Source organism: Pyxicephalus adspersus, chromosome Z (assembly GCF_032062135.1).
Source record: "Pyxicephalus adspersus chromosome Z, UCB_Pads_2.0, whole genome shotgun sequence".
In the NCBI taxonomy this organism is placed as follows: Eukaryota; Metazoa; Chordata; class Amphibia; order Anura; family Pyxicephalidae; genus Pyxicephalus; species Pyxicephalus adspersus.
In genome coordinates this window covers 41820622-41834743 of record NC_092871.1, presented here as the reverse complement: position 1 = coordinate 41834743, position 14122 = coordinate 41820622, and the positions used below count along the sequence as shown (strand labels likewise).

At 40.3% G+C, this 14122-nt stretch overlaps 1 protein-coding gene across 5 annotated transcripts in view; it reads right to left on the bottom strand.

The window, feature by feature from the left end:
- ATP1B4 (ATPase Na+/K+ transporting family member beta 4) overlaps positions 1 to 14122 on the bottom strand; it is a 42342-nt gene that overhangs the window by 19816 nt on the left and 8404 nt on the right. For all 5 annotated transcript variants that reach the window (XM_072429468.1, XM_072429469.1, XM_072429474.1 and 2 more), the window contains one exon: positions 5260 to 5407. In XM_072429468.1, the coding sequence (XP_072285569.1) occupies positions 5260 to 5407 (148 nt within the window). The remainder of the gene's footprint in view (positions 1 to 5259; positions 5408 to 14122) is intronic.

Below are 14122 nucleotides of genomic sequence, written 5' to 3'. Positions count from 1 at the left end.
TGAAGCGTTGTTGGGGGTTCGGGCACAGAGGGAATGCCCTCTTTTGATGCATGAGGATGGGACGTTTTTGTCTCGTTTTCAATTTATTGCTGTGTTTAAGAGATGCTTGGTATTAGTGGGGGTGGATGTGGACGCATTTTCTTCGCATTCATTTAGGATTGGGGCAGCTACGGAGGCAGCGAGGTGGGGCTTGGGGGATGAGGCCATTAGACGCATAGGGAGGTGGGAGTCCAGGAGGTTTCAATTGTATGTTAGGCCTCATCTTGTGTAAAGTGTTTTAAACAAAGGGGTTGATGGTACTGAGTGGTTGTTTGGTTGGGAGTTGTGTAGTGGGGGGTGGGATCATTGTTGTTACCTTGCTTTGTTTGTTTTGTAGGTGATCAGCGGTGCTTGATATGGATTGTCGGGCACTCGTATGTGTGGTGGGGTGCGAGAAGGGCGGATGTCCGGACGGAAGGTCCCCAGTTGGGTCTTTCGCGGGAGGAGGCGATGGTGCGGTGGATCGGAGTTCAGGGCATGTTGTGGAGCAGGATGGTACTGGAACTTTGAAGCTGCGCAGCGCTGGATAGGCTGCCGGACGTGTTGGTAATGCATGCCGGGGGTAATGATCTGGGGCGTTGAGCCATGAAGGGTTTGGTCAGGAATATTAGATTGGATTTTTTGAGGCTGAGATTGGAATTCCCGGGCACAGTGTTGGTTTGGTCAGACATGGTGGCTAGAGCGGTCTGGAGGGGCGCAAGGTCGGTGGAAAGGATAAATAAGGCCAGGATCAAGGTGAACAAGGAAGTAGGCCGGTTTGTGGCTAAGAATGGAGGTTTGTTGGTGCGCCACAGGTAGTTGGAAGAAGATACTTGGAGGTTTTTAAGGGGGGACGGGGTTCATTTGAATGATGCGGGGACGGACCTGTGGTGTTGGGGTATACGAGATGGAGTGCAAAGAGCAATGCGGGTGTGGAGGGGCGCACGGGAGTGAGGTTTCCCACCCGTGCGCTGTGGCGGTTGAGATCTCGGGGATAGTAAGAGTTGGGGTTAATTATGGTTGGGGGACACCCGAGGTGGTGGTGAAATTCCCCCTTTAAAATGGTAAAAGGTGGAGGCCCCTGAGAGGGTGTAGTGCGGCTAGGGGCCAAGATGGTGTGGCGGTTGGATTGTTATTGAGATTGGTGGTGGCGGACTTTACCTTCAGGACCTGCAACCTAGTTGTTGGCAATATGTGTGGGTTAAAGTAGGAATTGGGTTAAGTAAACGAAGGGTTAATATATAGTTTATTAGTGGTTATTTATTGATGGTTATTTAAGGGTTAATTTATTGTTGTCGTTATTTAAATGTTATTTATTTGTTTGTTGTTTATTTGTTGTTGAGTGATTATACTTTATAATTTTATATATGCAAAGTTAATTTATGGAAAACTGTTAAAGTTTGTTATGGTTAATAAATGGCTGCTTGCCAGCCATTTATATCACAAAAAGGTGTGGAGTATTTTTGGAAATTAAGGGGAAGGGAGGGCTGGCAAGGGTAAGGTGGAGTAGAGGTAAGTGTTGAAGGGGGGGGGGGGGGGATATTGATTTGGGCAATGGTCCGAGCTACCCTAGTCATGAACATTTATAATAGAAAAAAAAAAACTTGAAAAGAGAACCTGGTCCTGTGATGTGGCAAAGACAAAAAACAAGCTCTCTTCAAATCTCTCCATAGGACAAAGATAGATATGTGGGGCCTAAATAGCTATATTTCTGCCTGACTTTTTTATGAAAGAAATGTGCCACAATGATGCATACCAGAGCACTATCTGCAGTTTGTTATAAATTAATTCATGAGTTTCTAGTAGGTGATGCTGAAAGGTACAGCTTTGCATCAGTACACACAACTAATGAAGGAGTAGCAGGGGTAGCAATAAAGAAAACTCCAGAAAAAATCTTGACTATAACCAACACCATGTGTGCTGGCAATAAAGCCCATTCTAGGGCATTGCTAATGCTGGCTATGCAGAAATGTTATTATTATTTTTTTATTATTATTAATAATAATATTAATAATATTGAACAGGATTTATATAGCGCCAACATAATACGCAGTGCTGTTCATTAAATAGGGGTTGAAAATGACAGACAGATACACAGGATGAGGAGAGGAACCTGCCCTGAAGAGCTTACAATCTAGGAGGTGGGGGAAGTCTAATACAATAGGTGGGGAAATTTAGTTTGTTCTCTTTAATATAAATCTATCCAACAAAGCACCCACCCTCTGTGTACATGAACTGAATAAGTATATTACAGGTATATACGGTAATATATGGAGTAAAAGTATAGTATATCTAAAACCAAAAAGTTTTTTGTTGTTAATTACCTATCTGGTAAAACAATGACCCCAAAAAATGATGGGAAAATTATTTCTCAGAGCTCTGAACAGATGTATATCTGACAGGGATTCTAACCCATTCTAATTCTATCCTAATCTAGAGAAAAAAAACACTTAGCTAAAAAAAATATGTTTGTTTTTTCCTAAATAAAAAAATCCTTCAGTTATTTTTGTCCGCAGCAACTATAAAAAGCCTTTTGCAGTGAATGGAAACATTTGAACCTGGGAATATAACCTTGGATACTAAGCAAGAAAAGGGAAGGAATGAGTTTACTCATTTTATATGATATTGTGATATTAATTAAAAATGTTCTGAATATTACAACAATATTAAAAGGTTGTGAAAATGTAGTATTTCAGTCATCATTGCAAGTATTAAGAGCTCTGCTGATAAACATCAGTAAATAATTTTTTTGCTATTTAGGTATATCAGTACAATTTTTTTTTCAAGAACAATTTTATATCTTAGTTTTCACATAGAACAAGAAATAGACCCTGTTTAACTTTTTTTGGTTTGTTTAATACTTCTTTTTCAGTAAACAACGTTGTTATCAGAAAAGTAAGTGAAGTGAAGTGTTAATATGAATATTTTAATCATCTTTAATGAGGTTTTTAAAGTACCTTCATTCCATTTCCTCTGTAATTTCCAAATTTTAACTAACTGGAATTTATTCTGCACATGAAACTCCCCTATCTTTCATCCTGACCACCTCCTCACAGTCTTGTGCCTCGTGGGTTTCACCATTTCCTTTGGAAATCCTATTCCTACCATATCTGCTCTGATGCTCAGAACCTTCAATCGTACCCTTAAAACACACCTCTTTAAACAGGAATATAATGGGCCTGATTTAATAAAGCTTTCCAAGACTGGTAAAGGTAAACTATCATAGGAGAACATGGATAATCCAGCAAACCTGGAATTGATCTAGTCCAGGATTGAAAACATTTGCCAATGAATAGCAAATGATTACGGTAATATCCAGAAATTTGCGGGGGTTACCTTCATAGACTCCCCTGTAAATTTTGAAAATGCGCAAATTTTGGAGGTCACCTTGTGGCCGCCCTCGTCTTCTCTAGGATGCTTATTTTTAACTCTCGTTAGAAAAAAAATTACCATACCATACATTACCATAGTTTTCTTTTAACAACTTAAAAAATTGTTTTGCTTCGGTCTTTTTTAAGGTTTTATGGATTAGCTGATTTGGGTACAGTTTAGTCTCGAATTTTAAGTGTTAGGTTCCAAGGAAAAAATACGCAAATTCGTGAAGTCGCAGATTCAGAAGCACGAATTTTCGGGGTATTACTGTATTAGGGAATTCATTCCAGATTTGCTGGATCATTTGGGTTCTTCCATGATAGTCTTTCTTCTCCAGTGTTGGGCGGTTTTAATAAATCAGACCAAGTGTGTCATAATCTATACCAGGGGTGCCCACACTTTTTTAGCTCGCAAGCTACTTTTTAAATGACCAAGTTAAAATGATCTACCAACAATAAAAATGCTAAACATAAATGTATTTATATATATAACGAGTTTAACACAGAAGTGACTGAAGCAAGTGAGACATTGAATGGCAGAACATTGCACAGACATTGCACTACAAGACTATAGTGACTGGAAAGCTACAGTTCACCTGTCATAAGAGAATGAGGTGCTGCACAAGAAAAAGAACTGCTGCACAAGAAACTGCCTAGCACTGCTCACCTCAGACTGCCCTCTCTGCCTCCCACCCGCTGTCCACTGTTACACGAGCCTTCACAAACAGAAAGACATCCCCAGCCTCCCTATAGACATAGCAGCTGGGCTGCTAGTAAACAGCAGGGAGGGGTAAGGCAGGGCTCCGCGATCGACTCGGGTTGCTTTGTGATTGACTAGTAAATCGCTATCGACGTTTTAGGCATTCCTGATCTAGACACATGCAAATCTGACTTCACCCCACATCAGCTGTAAAAAAAAACTTGATACTTTCACTGCTTTAGCTGTGTCATTTTACCTGATGTTTCCATCCATCCCAAAACCATTGTATCTGTCTGTGGTAAAATGGTTCTAGTTATGAATGTAACTGAAATATGGGGTGTTAATTTTATGATTAGCTTATTTATTCATGTATCTGTTTTGCTACAAATTTATAATATATAGGTAATAACTGTTACTATACTGTTACCACTATTGCCTATATTGTATATACCAGCGTGCTTTGGAGATTGATAGTGCTATATAAATAATTTAAACTTACTCAAACATCTGTTCAATGTATTTGCAAGGGTTGTTGCAGCTATCTTTTACCTTAACACTTGCAAAAACCTCTCTGCAGTTTGGGTGACAATATGCACACACAAATATACAAACTTACTGTATAATATCTCCAAATGATTCAAAAACATTTGTGCATTCCCAAACATAGCCCACCCCAAGAACTGCTTTTTGATATCATATTTTGTATACAACATGCACTCTTCCTAAAATGCCAGAGCTCCATCTGCCCTAAATGTCATGGTGCTTTATTCATGGTAAAAACAAAAGTGATTCAATCAAAAATGAATGTACAAAATAATGTAGTATAAAATATTACATTCTAACAAAATAAATAAAACCAAAGAAGCATACCATTGCGATTAAAACATTCCATATTGATAAATTAAGAAAATACCTATGAATATCACAAAAATTAGGATTACTCCAGAAATGGAATTTTGTATTAACACAATGCTATAGTAGGTAACATGATTTTCGTACCCACATATACAACCAAGATAAGAAATCTTGAAAAGATTATAAGCAAGTGAGTCCAGTTCTATGTTAGGCAAGTTGCTGAATACAGGAAAAGTGAAAATGATATGTTTGGTGAAGAACATAACATTTTTAAGCTTTGTTTTATAATACACGCATGTAATTGCAGTTACTTACACCAGCTTTTCGCATCTCTCCCTAATACTTCCTTTTTCTCTGGGTTCCATATATAATGTTTTAAGTCTTTCATCCAATCTTCCCAGGTTCTTCTCTGCTCCATTTGGTTGTGCCTCTCAGACTCTGCAAATCTTCCATCCTGATTGTCCTGAAACAGTGAGAACAGAGGTCCCACCCATCATCACAATGTTCATTATCATGGGGATGCTAAAATAACATCCTCTTGCCAGAGTAAGTCAGTGATGCACATGCTAAACTGCACCCCCATGTTTAAAGATTCTAACTTCAAATAAGGAAGCCAATTAGAGAGATATTTTATGTTTGAAGTGCAAATAAATTTCTTTAATGGCAAGTCTCAAATCCAGTTGCTATGTCATGCATAGGCATATTAAATAAACAAAAAAACTATTTGCACTCCAGCAGAAAATAAATTTGGTGTGTGGTTGCCATTTAGTTGTGAGGCACCCCAAAAATATATATCTTTCTACCAAAACCAACATCATCTTTTAACTATCTTCCACAAAATGAATACATTTGAAGCTAAAAATATATTTTTGTTTATTTTTGTAACAAATATTGTGATTTAGGTCAAGGTCAAAACTATGAAATGGATCTTTGGAGGTGAACTAGCCAAAAAGTATGTGGAGCAGATCTTTGCTCACAGTGGACAACAAATTTTAGCAAAGTTAGTTGGCTTGGGGAATGGCCATATAATTCAATTTGTTTACTGGCTGAAAGTATTACCAGGATAATATGTAGGAACCATAAAAATCATGGGACCAAATCTCACTGCAATGGTGTGCAGCCCAAAGCTTTTGCAACCAAGTAAGCGTCAAGGTTTGTAGATGGTAGGAGGGAAGATGGTTCCAGTAGAACCCTTTCAAAAAAAACCTCAGCTTTGAAAGCACTCCTTTACAGACGAGGCAAGGACATCCTCTTTCACCTCTTCTTTTCATTGTTCAGCTGGAGCCCCCCAGCTGAACATAATTGAGTGAATACAACATGAAAAATAAAGGGAAACAGTAATCTCAACTGGCTTGGGCGCATCACCCTGACACATTAAGAATATACTAAGAAAAGTACGCCAATCTGTCTATAATTTTTGCTTTTTCTTGGTCAGTAAAAACATAAATCATAAATGTATACTTGGAGCCCATCTCACATTGGAAGTTTGCACTTATTGCAATTTTTTTCATTAGTTGTGAATATAGAGAACATGTAAATAAAAATACTCTTTCACAAACCTAAACATTGCACATAAAAGTGCAAAAAAATTTAATTTAAATGCTTACTTGCAACCTTTTACTGTTATCTTAAACTATTTTTATTGATGTGTTTCTCTAAACCTAATAGCAAATTTGACTACCTCAGAAAAGTCTATTTCTCTGCAGAGCCTCTTCTCTTCCTATAAATCATAGCCCTCTTCTTCTGTCTAAGTTTTATTGATGTTGGCACAGCTAATCTATCTCATTTTTAACTTTCCTGCATAATCTTTTATGTAGCTTCTAGGGGATAGGAAACGTAGAATGCTATGGAGCAGGGTCTCTCAACTCCTCAAAGGACACATTGTGAATTTTAGTATTAATTTTCTTACTGTTTGTGAACTATTTCTTACTTTATGTACTTTAAATGTCAGATAATCCTGTCCCTCAACAACTGGAGTTGAACACCCCTGCTATAGATTTTCTCTGAGTCTGCTGGGACTGTTAAAATCATATCCTTTCAGGAGTTCAAAGGCTTTTGGATGTCTACACAAGTGTAGCTTTTACAGGTAGATTACATTCATATAACATTTTTAAATGCACATAAATCTTTTGCAAGATTGTTAAAATGAATGATCTGGTGACAGGGTTTCTTGTATTTATGCAAATAGCAGAGTCTGGACAAAGTCCAATGAGAGGAAGAACTTGATGTGCAGTGGGTAGAGCTGTACGTTGTAAAATGGCAAAAGAAAATCAATAAATTTAAATTGTTTATCTACAAACCATGAGGTATCTACTTGCATCAAACCATCAGCATGAAACCTATAACAGACCCAGCTTATTTGGATGTTTTCCTGATGAATTTATAAACTGAAAATAAAAAATACCAACATACACTTTCAAAATGTTACATGTAAGTAGGCATTAAACAAGGGTCAGATCCAATATCACAGATGCAGTGACTTGTGTGGAGCAGCTGTTGGAGTGCCAGTCAATGATCTCAGGGTCCTTGAGTTCCGGTCCTATGCTGGTTTGAATCAGGTTCTCTCTGGCTTTAGAAAGCAATAATAGCTTCACAGGACAAGATGATGTATGCACTGCAGTTTATCAGTTAATAATAACTTTTTTTCTTGTTTGAAGCTTGCAACTAACCAAAAAGCACTGAAATTCTAAAAATGCCAGATAAAATGTTTTGTTAAATTTGTTTCCTCACAAATATTGCAGCAGTTGCTTGCTTCTCAATTATTATGTTTAAGAAATTAAAACATAAGCAGAGCAGCTTTTGGTATCCATTCATCTAATTTTTAGGATATAAAATTAAAGAATTTTGCAGGGTAAATCAGCATTTTCTACTGCAGATTCACAAGCATTTATCTTGTAATTAACATGCACCTGCCCCTCTGTCCTGCCCACTACTTTTTGTATTTCAATATTTTTAGTAAAATGTTTGTTTTACAAAGAAGAAAAAATATTACTAAGACAATAAAAATAAGCAAAAGACACATAGCGTGTGCAATTATATATATATATATAAAAAAACACTTCAAACAGTGCCCAAACAAAGTAATTTGCTACATCCAGGCAATATTAAAGTAAAAATCATCCCAGAGTCAGTTGCAGATATGCCAAGAAATAACAATAAAACATCACCAACCAGTGTTTGAACAGTGTATTGACAAATAATCGTGTCATGACCATAAACCTAAGAGAACAACAAACGTAAAAATAAAGACAAAAAGGAAGGGGAAGTAGAGAAAGTTTGAGGAGCTGAGGTGACAAATTCACTATACCTGAAAGTAACTTTATACAGATCACTATCTATGTGTTGGCGAAAGAAATCCAGGGATCCGAAATGTCATCAAATTTGACCAGTGAGTTCTTTAGGGTATGGGTAAGTTTATCATTTACCATAATACAATTCAATCTGGTAAAAATGGGGTCCAATGATATTGAGGATGACTTTCCAGGCTTTGGCCAGTGAAATTCCCCCCCAAGTAAAATCAATTTATTCAATTTCATTGCGGGTCTGGGAAGGGTCACGGATAGCTTGTTGAATAGGGCTGCCTTCACAATGAATCTCCTGCTGTAAAATTCTAGAAATCAAACCAAATACCTTGTCGCAAAATTTCCTAGCAAAAGCATAGAGCCTCTAGAGTTACAGCCTCGGAAACATAAGGGAGAGGCTGACGGGAACATTTTTGCTAGTCTATCTGGAGTGAGATACCATCTAAGCGTGACTTTATAGTTGGCTTCCACCAAAGCAGAGTTCAGGGAGACCTTGGAAAGCGAGTAAACAGTATCCCACCAATCTTCCAATTCCCATGTGGTTCGGCTTCCCAGTTAAGCATATATTGCAGTTTACTGGAAGGGGCTACTAGGGCCGAGTAAATGATAGAAATTTGCCAACTTGTGGAGGCTATTGATGAGCAAGTGCTATCGAATGAGGAGGAGCGCATGGGTCTCAGGGCCTGTCTAATTATCGTGTTGATAAACTAAATCAATTGTCTATAACGAAAATGTTTAGTTGGAGGGATTTCACGTTTACTGGTCAAGTAATCCCATGAAAGCACTGCCTGAACATCTATCAAATCTTTCACTCGTCTAAAGCCCTTTGAGATCCACCAATTAAAGTTTACTAGGTGCTGGCCTGGCGGGAAATCCGGGTTATTCAGAAGGGGGGTTAGAGGTTTATGTTGGGAGGATAACTTTGGGTGATTGCTGTATTTATCCCAGAGCTGAATGGAGTGAGACAGTGCCGGGCATTTTATAGTTCCTCTCAGCCTTTTCCTGCGCCACATGAGGGATTCTATAGAACCCAGAAAGCCATCCTGATTCTTTATCTCAACCCATTGTGGTAGGGCTCCATGCACGGTGCTCAGTGAAATGTTGTGCCACCTGTGCCGCCACATAATAGTTTTTAAGATGCGGTACACCCAAGCCTCCCATTAGCTTAGGGGCAAAAAGAATATCTTTACGAATAAACTTCATTATTCTATACTGGAGGAGTAAAAACGCCTTCAGGGGGACCTGAATTGGGAGAGTGCGAAAAAGGTAAAGTGGTCTAGGGAGTAGATTCATTTTGATAGCAGCAATTCTTCTCAGCCACGATGGAGGTGAGTGGGACCAGCCTTGGAGGTCTGCATAAAGTTTCTTGAACAAAGGTGTATAATTTAGCCTATAAAGGCTGCTGTAGGAGGGGGACAACTGGATACCTAGGTTACTGGATGGATTCCTCACTCCAGCTGAAGTCAAATTTTCCCTTGATCGCTGTCAGCAACCCTAAGGGAATATTTATATTAGGGGCTTGAGATTTGGCTTTATTTACCCGTAGGCCTGAGCAAAGAGAAAAATCATCTAGAAGTTTAAAGAGGTTGGGCAAGGTGGTATTTAGGGAAGTGATAAACATCAAAATATCATCAGCAAATAGGGTGCATTTGTGTTCAACCTGACCACAACTAATTCCTTTAATATTAGAGTTCATTCGCATGGCTATCACTAGAGGTTCGATTGCTAGGGCAAACAAGAGGGGAGAGAGAGGGCATCCCTGTCTGGTCCCCCTTCTAATCAGGATAGCTTTAGAAAGGAATCCCCCGAGCGATATTTTCGCTTCCGGGGAATCATAAAGAGCCAGCAACAAATTAGTAAAATGGGCGCCAAAGTCCATACTGGAGAGTACCTTGAATAGGTATCTCCAGGAAAGACTGTCAAAGGCCTTTTGGAGGTCGAGAGAATTCAACATTGGCTGGCATTGGGGGCCCCCGTCTCAGCTGGAGTTTACTACTGAGATGAGGTCAATTGCGCTTCTCGTTTGGTCAGGGGCCTGCCTGTGTTGCAGGAAGCCCACCTGGTCCGGATGGATATAGGCTCCTAAAAAGGAACCTAGTCTGGTTGAAAGAATATTTGTCATAATTTTAAGGTCACAATTAATCAAAGAAATGGGCCAATAATGGCTACTTCCGAAGCATCTTTCCTCAGTTTGGGGATTACACTGATAAATTCTCTATCGGCATCGCCTAGGAGAGGGTTCCCCTCCCTAAGAAAATTAAAATAAGCAACCAAGTGCGGAGCCAGTACTGAGCTAAATGTTTTGTAGTACAAATTAGAAAAACCATCCGGGCCAGGTGAGCTGCTGAATTTGAGGACTCTAAAAACCCCATTCAATTCCTCAATTGTAAGGGGCCATTCCAGGATTGCCTTATGTTTAGGATGCAATTTGGGGAGGTTCAGATTCCGAAGGAACCCATCAATTCCGTCTCGAGAAACCGAGTCTTCGGAACTGTATAAAGGACCATAAAAGTCCTCAAAAACTGACAATATTTTTTCTGGGTTTTGTGACAACCTACCACCCTTGACCTTAATTTTAGGGAAGGCATGGGTCCTAGGCCTAGGGTTAAGTTTATTAACCAAGAGGCTGCCTGGTTTGTCACTCCCCAGAAAAAATTTGTGTGCTGCCCAGCGTACAGATTTCTCTGCCCTAGTTGTGAGAATCAAATTGAGTTGCGTTTGGCCTCCAGCTGGGACTTCAACCCAGAAAGGGGAGCGTTTTTGTGTTGCAACTGTAGCCTGTGGTATTCTTGAAGACGGTCGTCAATCAGTTTACTATGGGCTTTTTTGCGTGAGGAACCTATTTTGATAATCTCACCCCTAATATATGCTTTATGGGCTTCCCAATTAATAGCGGGGGATGTATCGCTAGAGATATTGATCTGAAAAAAGCCACATAAAAGATTTTCTATTTCCCCTCGTACCAATGTATCTGAGACCAAACTTCCATTAATTCTCTATCAAAACCCGGCTTGGGGCCTGCTAAAGCTCATTAGATATATGACTAAGGGATCATGGTCGGACCAAGGAGTTGACAAAATTCGGGCCCCGAGTAAGCTTGGAAGCATGTGGGACTGGACAAATCCATGATCAATACGGGAGTACTGATTATGGGCCGCAGAAAAGTAGGTATAGTCACTGACTTATGGATTCATTTTCTGCCAAGTATCTATGAGGTCATATTTTCTCAGCAAAAGAGAGAGGCCATGACTTTTGTTGGGAGGGTTTCTATATCTGCTTAACTCAGATTTATCCAGAATGTGATCAAGAGCTAGATTAGAGTCGCCTAATAGGATAAGAGAACCCTTCACTTTAGGCCATATCTCGCCCAAGAAGGTGTGAAAAAAAGCCAATTGACCCTCATTGGGCACATAGTAGGACACTACAGTAATTAGATGCAAACCGACATAACCAATCACCACCAAAAACCTGCCTCCTGGGTCCCTAAAGTCCTCTTGAGGTGCAAAATTCAAGCTCTTGCTAAAACACAGTAGGACCCCACATTTCTTCTTGTCTGAATTTGCGTTGTAAAAAAATGGGGTAGTTTTTATGGAAGTACCTCGGGACAGAATTGTTGGAAAAATGTGTTTCCTGCAAAGCTAGGATATCAACCTTTAGGGAGTTTTAGTAATGGAATGCTTTGGACCTCTTAACCGGTGAATTAGGACCCTGAACATTATGTGAAAGCAATGTTAGCTTGGGAGAGGTTGCGGACACCGTGGGTGGCTCAGTCCCCATGAAATCGCACTACTAATCGAGCCATGCGTGAACTTCCTTTTGGGGGGGAAGTGAAACAGGGGATCATGGGGAACCAAAAAAAACTAAGAGAACAAACAAGAAACAAACATCCAACTCACCAGAATATGATGTATTACACCAAGGAGGATCGGGTCCCTCCCTGACCCCTGGGAACAATAAGGTCCCGGGCCTCGGGGGGGAGCCACTCCTCCCGTGCTTCCAGGAGCTCCATCTCGTCAGAGAGAGTCTAGCCGGGTCAAGAAAATAAAGAAGACCTGAACTAGATTCCCTGTTGGTTGAGGGCATGTGTGACCCCCCGGGTCCCACAGCTCTCCAAACCTGAGTACAATGGCATATGATCTTGTCTTGTCAATTTGGCACAAAGTCAAAATATCAACCTGAGGAGATCATACGCTTGATACGGGCTTGGCAGCCACTTCACAGGTAGCTCAATGAGGTACATTAATAAAACCAGTACAATTTTGACCTTCTCGGGGCCATAGCAGTAGTCACTGAAATAGAGTCAGGTCCGGGCCTCGATGTATAAAAGACCAGTAAAAAGTGAAGAGAGAACAGGAAAAGAACAATATTTACACTGCATTATATCAACCACAGAGGTAGGGCACCCGAACATCCTCCATCAGAAAAAAAAAAACGGAAAAGAAAAAATAGAAACTGCAACAGGATAGCGTCCAGTAAATATTTTCATGGTGTCTTCTGAGGATGTTTGCCAGAAGCTTTGGCCTTATTCCAAAGTGGGTATAGAGAGGTGGAAGCTTCCCTGCCCAGTGTGGGTGGAGCGTCCTCCATCTGGATTAAGTCTAAATCTTTAAGGAGTTGTTCACCCTCACCAAAAGAGGAGAAGGAAAAACTTTTCCCTTGCAGCTGGAAAATCAATTTCAAAAGAAAATGCCCATCTATATTTAATCTTATGATCAATAAGAACTTGTAGTAGGGGCTTGAGCGCCCTCCTGCATTGAATAGTAAATGGCGTTAGGTCGGAGAAGATTTGTATCGGGTGCCCTTCCATCTCAATGTGATCCAGGCCCCGTGTCGCTTTCAGAAATGCTTCTTTAGTAGTAAAATACTGAGGGTTGACAATCACATCCCTAGAAGGACCATCCTGCCTGGGCGCCACAAGAGCTCTGCGTGCCCTGTCAATTACAAAGTGGGAATCTGTTAGATCTGGTAAGAGATCTTGTAGGAATCACCTCACAGCCTCTGTAATATCTTTCACTGATTCAGGGAGGCCTCTGATCCTAAAATTGTTTCTATGGGATCTATTTTCCAGGTCATCAAGTTTAAGTTGCAGGTCCTCAATCTGGTTGTGCAGAACCGAAATTTCTTTGGAATTCTGGGTAACTCCTGACTCTCGTTTTCAAAAACATCAATTTTGGTGCCCAAGTTCTGTAAATCTTGTCGCAGCTCAGAGGTGATAGTCACAGTAACCTTAGCCAGTTCTGTTTGCAGAAGCTCAGCCAGATTTAAGTACAGCCTATTCTCTGCCAATGGAAGCTCAGAAAGGGGTGATGAAACAATGGGATCCTGCGTCAGCACCCTAAATCTGGATCCATTAGCATGGGTTAAATCATGAGGGCTAAGGGATAGTGAATCCTCTCCAGGATTAATCTGAGAACCCTGGACTGCAGGCAAGAGCAATGCTGTGAGGGGGGGCTGGATCATGCTGAGGCTGGGGGAATCCTGTGCAGCCTGGGTGCTGGCCGGTGAAGAGTGGGGTGAACTCCCTTCCCACCCTTTGACTGCTGCTCCCCTGCTCGTACCTGTGGGGGAGATCTTCTCCCTCTCCAGCAATGCAGAGCCTTCAGCCATGTGCGTTTCCCGGGAGGCCCCCATCTTGGAAGCCACTCTCCGCCCACTACTTTTTGGATTAAGAACTGTCTTTGTTGTTAAAACTCCCCTACTATGAACTGGAGTGTCTGGAAGGGGAAAGCATGTGGGACACAAATAAAAAAGGGGAAGGTAAAGGAAGATTATATACTCTATATTGCTTGTGAATAACATACTAACCATTTAAATGTTGTTGTATTTTAGGACTGGTTTTTATAAAGAGTGGAAAAGGGATAAGAGTTTTTCTATTT